Source organism: Somniosus microcephalus, unplaced genomic scaffold (assembly GCF_052327205.1).
Source record: "Somniosus microcephalus isolate GS21.2 unplaced genomic scaffold, FLI_Smic_1.0 unresolved_chr6, whole genome shotgun sequence".
In the NCBI taxonomy this organism is placed as follows: Eukaryota; Metazoa; Chordata; class Chondrichthyes; order Squaliformes; family Somniosidae; genus Somniosus; species Somniosus microcephalus.
This window is the reverse complement of record NW_028225184.1, coordinates 35,269,994-35,283,500: the sequence shown is the minus strand read 5'-3', so window position 1 is coordinate 35,283,500 and position 13,507 is coordinate 35,269,994. Positions and strand designations below refer to the sequence as shown.

General features: G+C 44.3%; 1 protein-coding gene and 1 pseudogene across 1 annotated transcript; both read left to right on the top strand.

The window, feature by feature from the left end:
- The first annotated feature begins 6,025 nt into the window (after window positions 1–6,025).
- LOC147087194 (uncharacterized) lies at window positions 6,026–7,194 on the top strand (annotated as a pseudogene).
- A 4,752-nt stretch (window positions 7,195–11,946) lies between these two features.
- LOC147087193 (histone H2B 7-like) lies at window positions 11,947–12,321 on the top strand. The gene has a single exon (XM_085978107.1). It carries the CDS (start codon window positions 12,076–12,078, stop codon window positions 12,319–12,321), a length of 246 nt encoding a protein of 81 aa, XP_085834233.1. The 5' UTR covers window positions 11,947–12,075.
- Window positions 12,322–13,507: the final 1,186 nt, after the last annotated feature.

Here is a 13,507-nt window from a genome sequence, read left to right as displayed (position 1 = left end):
GCACCTGTCTCTAATTTCCTGTTTAATGCTATCCCGAACCTCAGCATTACTGTTTGGGCGTCTGTGTACAACTCCCACTAACGTTTTCCACACCTTGGTATTTCTCAGCTCTACCCATACAGCCTCCACATCATCCTAGCTAATATCCTTGCTTTCTATTGTGTTATTCTGCTCTTTAACCAGCAATGCTACACCACCTCCTCTTCCTCTTTGCCCGTCCTTCCTGAATATTGAATACCGCTGGATGTTGAATTCCCAGCCTTGGTCACCCTGGAGCCATGTCTCCTTAATTCCTATTACATCATATCTGTTTACATCTATTTGCGCAGCTAATTCATCCACCTTATTACGAATGCTCCTCGCATTAATAGACAAAGCCTTCAGGCATGTTTTCTTAGCACTCTTAATCCTTTTAGAATTATGATTTACTGTAGCACTGTATCATTTACACCCTTGATTTATCTGACTTCCACTTTTGCTTTTCTCCTTCCTGTCTTTTGTTTCTACCCTTGCTTCCCTTTCCTCTTTCTCCATGCAGAGGTCCCCAACCCCTGCCATTTTAGTGTAAACCCTCCACAACAACACTAGCAAACAGTCCCCCTAGGACATTGGTCCCAGTCCCGCCCAGTTCGTACTGGTGCCACCTCCCCCAGAACAGGTTCCAATGTCACAGTAATTTGAATCCCTTCCCCTTGCACCATTCCTCCAGCCTCATATTCATCTGAAATACCATTCTATTTCTACTCTGACTAGCACGTGGCACTGGTAGCAATCCTGGGATTACTAACTTTGAGGTCCTATTTTTTAATTTACCTCCTAACTCCCTATATTCAGCTTGTAGTACCTCATCCCGCTTTTTACCTATATCGTTGGTACTTATATGCACCACGACAACTGGTTGTTCACCCTCCCCCTCCAGAATGCCCGGCAGCAGCAAGAGACATCCTTCATCCTTGCACCAGGGAGGCAACATACCATCCTGGAGTCTCGTTTGAGGCCGCAGAAACGCCTATCTATTCCCCTTGCGATAGAATCCCCTATCACTATAGCTCTCCCAGTCTTTTTCCTCCCGTCCTGTGCAGCAGAAACACCCATGGTGCCAGGAAGTTGGCTGCTGCTGCCTTCCCCCGATAAGCCATTTCCCTCAACAATATCCAAAATGGTATATCTGTTTGAGAGGGTGATGGCCACAGGGGACCCCTGCACTACATGCCTGTGCCTACTGCTCTGCCTGGTGGTCAGCCATTCCCTTCCTGCCTGTGCAACCTTTACCTGCGGTGTGCCCAAATCCCTAATCGTGCTATCCACGATGTCCTCAGCATCAGAAATGCTCCAGTATGTATCCATTCACAGCTCCAGTGCTGCAATGCGGTCTTTCAGTAGTTGCAGCTGGATAGACTCCCCTTCCCGCATACATGGTCATCAGGGACACAGGAAATGCCGCAAGGAAGTAATTGCCCTGGAGAGGATGCAGAGGAGATTTACGAGGATGGTGCCAGGAATGGAAAACCTTAGCTATGAGGAAGGATTGGATAGGCTGGGGTTGCTTTCCTTGGAACAAAGAAGGCTTAGGTGAAAATTACTTGTGCTGTGTAAAATTTTGAGGGGGCTAGTGAGCGTAGATAAGAAGGACCTATTTCCCTTAGCAGAGTGTTCAAGGTCCAAGAGGTATAGATTTAAAGTAGTTGGTAGAAAATTAGAGGGGAGATGAGGAAACAAATATCACTCAGAGCCTGGTGGGGGTCAGGAATTCACTGCCCGAAAGGGTGGTAGAGGCAGAATGTCTCACCACATTTCTAATGTATGTGGATGTTCACTTGAAGAGCCGTAACCTACAGGGCTACGAAGCTAGTGCTGGAAGGTGGGATTAGGCTGGGGAGCTCTTTTTTAACTGGCACGGACATGATGGGCCGATTGGCCTCCTTCTGTGTCGTAATTTTTCTATGAATCTATGATCCTATTAAATAGAATCAGTACATTCGGTCTAACTGCTTCCTGACGGTGTTTATGCTCGACACAAAACTCCTCCCACCCCTCTTTGAATATATTTAATGAATTGGACTCAGCTGCCTTCTGCGGTAGAGAATTCCACAGGTTCATCACTCTCTGGGTGAAGTAATTTTTCCTCATCTCTGTCCTAAATGGCTTACCCCTTTTCTTTAGACTGTGACCCCTGGTTCTGGACTCCCCGCCATTGGGAATACCCTTCCTGCATCTAGGCTGTCTAGTTTTGTTAGAATTTATACGTTTCAGTGAGATCCCCTCTCATTCTTCTAAACTCTAGCGAATATAAGCCGAATCGACCAAATCTCTCCCAATCAGGAATGCCAGTCAAAAATCACAGCCACTCTATGACTGAAAGTCATTGTGTCAACCTCAAAAGAGTTCAACCTTTGCTACACATTAAATATCAGATGGAACAGGGAAATGGTACCTGATTGAAAGGTACAGATTTGATCTCAATAATTTAACCCAGGTTAAAGACTGAGCTATACCTTACATACCTGTCTACATATCTCATAGAGATGCCAGCTGCAAGCTACATTATGAATTCAATTAGTGCAGCCTGAATTACACATTCACAAACAATACCAGAGACTGAGAGACACAGAATGAATCCCGCACTCACACACAGTACCAACGATTGACAGATACAGAATGAATCCCACACACACACCAGAGTAGCAGATACTTAGAGATACAGAACGAATCCCAATCAGACACAGAATGCCAGATCCTGTTAGATAAAGAATCAATCTCACGCACAAACACCGTACCAGAGACTGACAGATAAAGTACGAATCCCACACTTACACTGGGTAACAGGGACTGGCATATAAAATATTAATCCAAAACACACACAGTACCAGAAACTGACAGAGACAGAGACAGAATGAATACCACACTCACACCCAGTACCAGTGAATAACAGATAACGAATGAATCCCAAACACACACAGACTCAGATGCTGACAGAAACAGAACGAATTTCAGTCACATAAAGTACGAGAGTCTGGCAGACACAAAATGAACCTGAGAACCTGAGATTAACATAGAATCATTGACATTTACAACAGAGAAGGAGGCGATTCGCACTGTCTTGTCTGTGCTCGCCCATAAAGAGCTATCCAGTCTAATCCCACTTTCCAGCTCTTGGTCCGTAGTCTTGTAGGTTACAGCACGTCAAGTGCACATCCAAGTATCTTTGAAACGTCATGAGGGTCTCTCCCTCCAGCACCCTTTCAGGCAGTGAGTTCCAGAACCCCTCCTCTCTCTGGGTGAAAAGATTCCTTCTCAAATCCCCTCTAAACCTCCGACCAATTAATTTAAATATATGCACCTTGTTTATTGACCCTTCATCTAAGGGAAATATCCATTCTATCTAGGCCCTTGATAATTTCATACACCTCAAAAAGGTCTCCCCTCAGCCTCCTCCGTTCGAAAGAAAACAACCCCAACAATTCCAAACTTTCCTCATAGTTAAAATTCCCCAGCCCAGTTAACATCCTCATAAATCTCCTCTGCAACCTCTCTAGTGTAATCACATCGCTCCTGTAATCTGGTGCTCAGAGTTGCATGCAGTACTGTAGCTGTGGTCTAACTAGATTTTATACAGGTCAAGCATAACATTGCTGCTGTTATATTCTATGCCTTGGCTAATAAAGTCAACTATCGCGTATGCCTTCTTAACCATATTAGCTTCCTGTCCTGCTACTTTCAAGGATCTGTGGACATGCATTAACATATACAGAATGAATTAAACACTCATGCAAAGTTCCGGAGTGTTACAAAATGAATCCCACACTCACTTACTGTGTAAGGGCCTGAAGAAAACGAATCGCACACTGACACACAGTACCACAGATTGACAGAACCAGAACTAATCTTGCACTCATATATAATCCCAGAGACTCTCATTTCATTCACATACATTACCAAATGCTGACCGACAAAAAATTAATCCCACACTCTCATTCCGATACAGAAGGATATCCACACTCACATAGATTATCCGAGGCAGATATAAGGAAATAATCTCACACACAGTGCCAGAAACTGATATACAGAATTAATCCATACGTTATCATAGACTGAGAGAGACAGAATTAATACAACACTCACGTACTGTACCAGAGACTGATAAATACAAATCGAATTCCACACTCACAAACCGTACCAGGGAATTTTAGAAACAGCATTAATCCCACACACGTTTACAGTGTCAAATACTGACTGACATAGCATTAATCCCAGACCCACTCAAAACCCCACTGACTGGCAGATACAGAATGGGTCTCACATAGCATCAAAGACTGACAGGTACAGAATGAATCCCACCCTCACATACGAAACCAGAGACTGAGAGATACAGAATTAATCCCACACTGCCACACAGTACCACAGATTGACAGAACCAGAACCAATCTTGCACTCATATACAATCCCAGAGACTCTCATTTCATTCACATACATTACCAGACACTGACTGAAACAAAATTAATCCCACACTCACATTCAGATCCTGAGACTGAAGGATACAGAAGGATATCCACACTCACATAAACTACACGAGGCAGAGATAAGGAAATAATCTCACACTCACACACAGTGCCAGAAATTGATATACAGAATTAATCCACACATTATCATAGACTGAGAGAGACAGAATTAATACAACACTCACTTGCTGTACTAGAGACTGACAAATATAAAACGAATTCCACACTCACAAACCATGCCAGAGAATTTTAGATACAGCATTAATCCCACACTCGTTTACAATGTCAAATATTGACTGACGCAGCATTAATGCCAGACACACTCAAAACCCTACTGACTGGCAGATACAGAATGAATCTCCCATAGCATCAGAGACTGACAGGAACAGAATGAATCCGACCCTCACATACTATACCATATCCTGAGAGGTACAGAACGAATCTCGCACTCACACACAGTACCAGAGACTGACAGGTACAGAATGAATCCCACACTCAGAATTATTGCCATTTACTGACCGATATAGAATGAAGCCCGCACTCACACACAGTACCAGAAACTGACAGGTACAGAAAGAATCCCACACTCAGAAATATTGCCATATACTGACCGATACAGAATGAAGCCCGCACTAACACACTGTACCAGAGACTGAAAGGTACAGAATGAATCCCACACTCAGACATATTACCATCTACTGACCGACACAGGGAGAAACCCACACTCACATACAGAACCAAGAGCTCATAGATACGCAATGATTGACGGAACTCATGCACAGTTCCAGATTCTGAGAATTATAGACTGAATTTCACACTCACTTAAAGTGAAAGGGACTGACAGGTTTAATGAAACACACACTTACACACAGTACCTGAGATTGAGAGAGACAGAATGACTCGCACACATTACCAGAGACTAACAGATACAGAATGAATCCCACACTCACAAGCAGTACCAGAAACTAACTGGAACAGAATGAATCCCACATCAATACTCAGTATCAGAGAATGACAGAAATAAAACGAATCCGACGCTCACATGAATTAGCAATTTATAACTCGTGTTTTGTCTAACAAAATGTAATATTAGCTCATCTCAACTCCTAGTATTTGTAAATCCCATCCGTTTAATATAACGTGAAGAGTTATTGCCTGTTGTGTACCTCTCTGATCTGCAAACTTCACTGTACCGGAGATTGCTGACATCTACTGACCGCAAACGAGAACTGCAGAACGAGACGAGGTGTGTGGATGAGGGTAGTGCAGTGGATGTGGTATACATGGATTTCAGTAAGGCTTTCGATAAAGTCCCGCAAAGGAGACTGGTCCAGAAGGTAAGAGCCCATGGGATCCAGGATGCCTTGGCACATTGGATCCTAAACTGGCTTAGTGGCAGAAGGCAGAGGGTGATGGTCGAAGGTTGTTTTTGTGACTGGATGTGGATACCACTCATCTGCTTCATCCTTGACCACTATGTCTTCACCTTCGACAACCAGTTCTTTACCCAAACACACGGAACAGCCATGGGGAGCAGATTCGCACCCAAATACGGCAACATCTTCATGCACGAGTTCGAGCAAGACTTCTTCGCTGCACAGGACCTCCAACCAACGCTATACACCAGATACATCGACGACATTTTCTTCCTATTGACCCACGGCGATGAATCACTGAAAAGACTCCACGATAACATCAACAAGTTTTATCCCACCAACAAACTCACCATGGACTACTCCTCAGAATCGGTTTCATTCTTGGACACACGAATGTCCAGCAAAGATGGACACCTCAGCACTTCACTCTACCGCAAACCCACGGACAACCTCAGGATGCTCCACTTCTCCAGCTTCCACCCTAACCACGTTAAAGAAGCCATCCCCTATGGACAAGCCCTGCAAATACACAGGATCTGCTCAGACGAGGAGGAAAGCGATGGACACCTACAGACGCTGAAAGACGCCCTCGTACGAATGGGATATGATGCTCGACTCGTCGAATGACAGTTCCGACGGGCCACAGCATAAAATCGCATAGACCTCCTCAGAAGACAATCACAGGACACAACCAACAGAGAACCCTTCATCGTCCAGTACATCCCCAAAGCGGAGAAACTACGCCATGTTCTTCGCAGCCTTCAACATGTCATCGATGACGACGAACAGCTCGCTAAGGCCATCCCCACGCCTCCACTACTCGCCTTGAAACAGCGGCCTAACCTGAAACAGAGCATCGTTTGCAGCAAATTACCCAGCTTTCAGGAGAACAGTGACCACGACACCACACAACCCTGCCACGGCAACCTCTGCAAGACATGCCTGATCATCAACACAGATACCATCATCACACGTGAGGACACCACCCACCAGGTACATAGTACATACTCATGTGACTCGGCCAACGTTGTCTACCTCATACGTTGCAGGAAAGGATGCCCCGGAGCATGGTACATCAGCGAAACCATGCAGACACTGCGACAACAGATGACCGGACACTGTGCAATAATCGCCAGGCAGTCAGGGAACACTTCAGCAGTCAACGACATTCAGCCTCCGATCTTCGGGTAAGCATTCACCAAGGCGGCCTTTGAGATACACGACAACGCAAAATCATAGAGTAGAAACTAATAGCCAAGTTCCGCACTCATGAGTTTGGCCTCAACCGGGATCTTGGGTTCATGTCACGTTACATGTAACCCCACTTGATGTAGGATCACCCAGACTCGAGTCGTCGTTTGCTTTTTCTCTCTACACAGATGCGGCCGGATCTGCTGTGATTTCCAGCAAAATAATTGTTTTTTTGCCTGTTTTTTGTTTTTCATACAGACCCCAGCATCTGCAACATTTGACCCCTTGTGACCCTGCCTCATTATTCTTTGATGTAATGTTTTCCTGACTAACATGTTTACACACCATTCACACCTTTGATTGCTGTGACTGTCTCTCTGCCGAGGTGTGATAAATGGCAGTTAGAAAGATTACCTGTAATCATCTGGCATTATTCTCTGACTTTATATGCTGTGTCTTTATGCATCTCTCCACTTCACCTGACGAAGGAGCAGCGCTCCGAAAGCTTGTGATTTCAAATAAAACTGTTGGACTATAAACTGGTGTTGTGTGACGTCTTACATTTGTGACTGGAAGCCTGTGTCCAGTGGGGTACCGCAAGGATCGGTGCTGCGTCCCTTGCTGTTTGTGGTCTACATTAATTATTTGGATGAGAATGTAAAAGGTATGATCAGTAAGTTCGCAGATGACAGGAAAATTGGTGGGGTGGTAAATAGCGAGGAGGGTAGCTTCAGCCTGCAGGACGATATAGATGGGTTGGTCAGATGGGCGGAACAGTGGCAAATGGAATTTAACCCTGAAAAGTGTGATGTGATGCATTTTGGAGGAACCAACAAGGCAAGGGAATACACAATGAATGGTAAGACCATAGGAAAGACAGAGGATTATAGCGAGCTTGGTGTGCATGTACATAGATCCCTGAAGGCAGCAGAACAGGTGAATAAGGTGGTGAAAAATGCATATGGGATACTTGCCTTCATTAGCCGAGGCATAGACTATAAGAGCAGGGAGGTTATGATGGAGCATTGCAAAACGCTGGTTAGGCCACAGCTGGAATACTGTGTGGAGTACTGGTCGCCACACTATAGGAAGGATGTGATTGCTTTGAGAGGGTGCAGAGGAGATTCACCTGGATGTTACCTGGGCTGGAGCGCTTCAGCTATGAAGAAAGACTGGACAGGCTGGGGTTGTTTTCCTTGGAAGAGAGATAAGGCTGAGGGGGGACCTGATTGAGGTGCAGAAAATTATGAGGGGCATAGATAGGGTAGATAGAAAGGAAGATATTCCCTTAGTAGAGGGGTCAATAACAAGGGGGTATAGATTCAAGGTAAGGGGCAGGAGGTTTAGAGGGGATTTGAGGAAGAACTATTTCACCCTGAGGGTGGTTGGAATCTGGAACTCACTGCCTGAACGGGTGGCAGTGGCAGGAACCCTCACAACATTCAAGAAGCATTTGGATGAGCACTTGAAATGCCATAGCATACAAGGCTACGGGCCAAGTGGTGGAAAATGGAATTAAATTAGACAGGGCTTGAATGCCGGCACGGATGCGATAGGCCGAAGGGCCTCTTTCTGTGCTATATACCTCTATGACTCTATGTCTCTATGACTAAGAGCAAAACAAATGGATTTTAATCTGTCAGGTTTACAGAAACAGGACATATGCAATGTGAGGAATGGTTTCAGTCTGCAAATTCTGCTCTCGCGTTGTTGCACACTTTTCATAGTGTAAAAACAACAAAATCGTGGCATAATAAAGGCTTTTCCTTACTCATTTGATTGCTGTAAATTTGACCCGCTGTCTTTTACTATATATCATTGTCTGTTGTGCCCCTCTCTGTTCTGGAAACGTCAGTGTACCGCAGATTGGTGACATTTACTGGCCAGAAGTGAGAACTGCAGTAGAGCGGAATATCTTTCAGGGTTACAGAAACAGTGCAATGTGAGGAAATAGCATCTGTCTGTATGTTTTACACTCATATTGTTTTACATTTTATATTGAAATCAAAAAACAAATAATTCGTAATATAATGTTTGCCTTTATTGATTAGATATTTGGGAATTTACCCTGTACTTTACAGTACTTTGAGTAGTATTTCCGTCTGATTTCTCAGGACACTAATAACATTACTTCAAATAAACAAAACATCAATACGGAATGAACGACTGGAACCATGAAAGTGCAACAGGAAACAGTCAAAGGGGAATGGGATGAAATACAGAAAGAATGAAGCTGAAATTATCTGAAATAATAACAGAAGATTCTGGGAAGACTCAGCAGGTCCGGCAGCATCATTGGAGAAGGGAAGCTCGGGTTAACAGTTCAGATCTGTGTTCCATCTATAGACCTACAAGGTTAATCCTACCTTCCTCTCTCCTCAGATGCTGCCGGACCTGCTGAGGCTTTCCAGCATCTTCAGTTATTATTTCAGATTGCCAGCCTGTTCAGTATATCGCTTTTTGAAGAATAAAACTATCCCTGGTAGGGAATCGGTTTTCAAATAAGGAACAGGGTGTAGCGGAGGGAAAAATTTCAGAAAATCAATGAATTTCACTGAATCAGAGTATTTCTACCCCGGTTCCACTATGCAGTACAGGACATATAATAAATATCATTAAAATGGAGCAGAACCTGAGTTAAATCATAGAACCATAGAAAGTTACGGCACAGAATGGAGGCCATTTTCCCCACCGTGTCTGTGCCGGCCAGAAAGGACCTCTCCAGCCCCCATCCCACGTTCCAGCTCGCGGTCCACAGCACATCAAGTGCATATCCAAATACTTCTTACATGTGATGAGGGTTTCTGCTTCTACCACCCTTCCGACCCGTACCATCCTTTGGGTGAAACAACATCTCCTCCACTTCCCTCAACTCCTTCTACCAATTACTTTAAACCTATCCCCCTGCTTATTGTTCACTCTGCTAAGGGAAATAGGTCCTAACTCTGGACCACTCATAATTTTATACACCTCAATTAAATCTTCCCTCAGCCTCCTCTCCTCCAAAGCATAATAATCCAGCCTGTCCAATCCTTCTACATCGCAAAAATGTCTCGTGCTGGAGAACTTAACATTATATGGAAAAGAAAGCAATGTTCAAAGTATTTTTATATACATTATACCAGTTTGTGTTCTGGAAAAAATGAGCAATGTTAATATAAATGTCCAGTATTGGAGATTCTGATATAATGGAATTAAAAAACAACAAACTTCGATGGCTGAGAATCCTACCCGATCATCTGCTTGGAAGGCAGCTATGCTCACCACTATACCACCAGCTTTCAGGACGGAAAATAAACCGAGTATTTCTGTGGAGTTGGGGACTGTCCCGCTCCCTTTGTGGTCCTAGGACTTTAATCAGATACAGTATAATCAACCCTGAACATCAACCCCTTTGAACAGATTGTGAGACTCGCATTTGTTTCAGCCCAGTAACCGTTTCACACCCCTGACCGCGGGATTAAAGCGATACGTTAAGGGGGTCAGAAGGACGATTCAGAGGAGCAAAAAGGACAGGAAAGCAAATCCTAGGAGGGACTCGACATTTAAACCAGGAACAGGAATCAGCGGGGGAAAAAGCTTCAGCAAATCAATGAATTTCACTGAAGCAGGGATCGATATAAATAATAATTGTCAATAAATAAAAAAGTAACACTTGCATTTATATCACGCCTTCCATGGCCAACGGACGTCCCGAAGTGCTTTACAGCCAATGAAGGACTTCTGAATTGTAATTACTGTTGTAAGGTAGGAAACACGGCAGCCAATTTGCTCACAGAAAGCTCACACAAACAGCAATTTTATAATGACCAGAAAATCTCTTTTTGTGATGTGAGGGATAAATATTGGCCAGGACACCGGGATTAACTCCACTGTTTTTCATTGTGCTCATGGGATCTTTTACCTTTATTTTTGCACTGGAGTGCGATTACAATCCACAAACCTACTAACTGAGAGGCGAGGGTGCTTCCCACTGAGCCGCAACTGTCACGAAATCACTGCTTGGGATAATCAAATGTGTGTGGTAATCCCCTGAGCAAAAGGATCCTTTCTCAACGACGGATAGGCGAGATTTCCCGGTGTATCTTCACAAAGTGAGCGGCTCTTTCAACATAATCTGTGGCTGGAGAGAGTGCTTAAGAAATTGACTTTCTGATTGCAGTGTGAGAGCTTGTGATTGGTGGAAGCCGCTTAATCCGATAGGATATCTAAGGAGAGGACCTTTCAGAAGCACTGTGACATCGCTTCCAGTAGCCCAATCACAATCACTGCCTTCCTCCATCCCTCATTAGCATAGGGTTATGGGGCTGTCTATTTAATCCGCTCTCGGAGCGGTTTCGGGTTATTTCTTGGTCTGAAGTTGAGTTTGAACACAAGAACAGAAGAACAGAAGAAATAGGAGCAGGAGTAGTCCATTTCGCCCTTCGATGCCGCTCCACCATTCAATAAGACCATGGCTGATCTTCTACCTCATTTCCACTTTCATGATCTATCCCCTTTGATCTTGATACCCACAATATTCAAAAATCTATCGAGATCTGTCTTGAAGATACTCAACGACTCAACTTCCACAGCTCTCCAGGGTAGATAATTCCAAAGATTCACCACCCTCTGAGTGAAGACATTTCACCTTGTCTCAGTCTTTAATGGCCGACATCTTATTTTGAGAATGTGACTCCTGCCTCTGGACTGCCAGGCAGGCCAATCATCTTCACTGCATCTACCCGGTAAAGCCCTGTAAGAATTTTGCATTTTTCAATGAGATAACCTCTCCTTCTTCTAAATTCTAGAGAATCTAGGCCTAGTCTACTCAATCTGTCCTCATAGGAAAATCCCCCCATTCCAGGAAGCAGTCTTCCTTGCACTCCCTCTATGGCAAGATGCAGCAGGACAAGAAGAAAGCGACCAAGAAGGACGCCGAGAAAACCTTGAATAAAGCACTAACATAGGGCGGCTAGAAGATAAGAAAGTCGAGGAAGGAGAGTTATTCCATTTACATCTACAAAGTGATGAAGCAAGTTCACCCCGACACCGGCATCTCCTCCAAGGCCATGAGCATCATGAACTCGTTTGTGAACGATATTTTCGAGCGCATCGAGGGTGAGGCTTCCCACCTGGCCCATTACAACAAACGGCACACCATGAGCTCCCGGGAGATTCAGACCATCGTGCGCCTGCTACTGCCCTGGGAGCTGGCCAAGCACACCTTGTCGGAAAGGACAAATGCAGTGACCAAGTACATCAGCTCCAAGTAAAACTCCACAATGTGCTGACAAGACAAAACACAGCAGATCTTTTAAGAGCCACCCACAGCCTCTCTGAAAAAGCTGCACCAACATCTGCCTGTTGAATCGATTTATTCTATTGATTTTAATATGTGTATTTCTGGAACTTTCTAATTCCCTCTGATTTCTGTTTAATCTGGTAGAAGGATTATCGGGAATGCAGTTTCATTACCTGGCAGAATCTTTGTGTCCTGTTCAATTGATGTCCCATAAACTAAACACTGGCCCTGATCGTTTGTACGCTTTGGTCTCAGACCCGCTCATATTCCGCCCCTTCTCAGAAAGAGGTCAGTAAAACCCGATTTAAGAGTAATGTGCCCGTCTTAATTCACTAGCACTCTTTTACAGTTTGTTTAATTATTGGAGAATATCAGTTCAAGAAACGTAAATCCCTTGACACAAAACTTAATGTCGCTGTTCAAATTCGTGCACCAGAGTATGGGATTAATAATAGCTGTCTCTAATCCAATATCAGTGAGAGTTGAGACCGTATCTTCTGTCACTCCACTGGGATCTTTCAGGATAAAGCGACACTTCACAGGTCAGTCTGGTGCTGAGATTATCAATGTCTCTCACTGTCCTTCCTCAATCTGTCTGTGACTCTCCCTCCGCCCTGTCGCTCTCTGGCACTTTCCGTTATATGTTGAATTGTATAAGGAGGTAGGATACTGTTATTGAGCGTGATATGGACACATTGATAGGAATTGTAAGACTGACATTGTGTCTTTCTGTCTGTCTCTTTACCCAGCGCTGGACATGAATGTTGACTGCTGTTATTGAGCGAGATATGGACACATTGATAGGAAGTGTAATACCGATACTCTTTCTCTCTCTCTGATGCTGTTGATGAAGGTGTGTAACCAAAGGACACAAAATAAAGGTAATTTGCTAAAGAACCAGAAGGGAGATGAGGAGACATTTTTTACACTGCAAGTTCAATTGCCAATTTCGTTCACTCTCATTTTCATAACAATAAAACCTCTTCCTGTCGGGGAATTAAACACCGGTCGCCTGCGAGAAAGGCGGGGACACTGCCCACTATATTAATGAGAAATTCACTCCACCAACCTCGACTTGACCAGCCTGGCATGGGAAGTAGACTGTTCGCAGTCTCACTGCAGGAATCAAGCACTTAGTATGGCACTGGAAGGCTGGC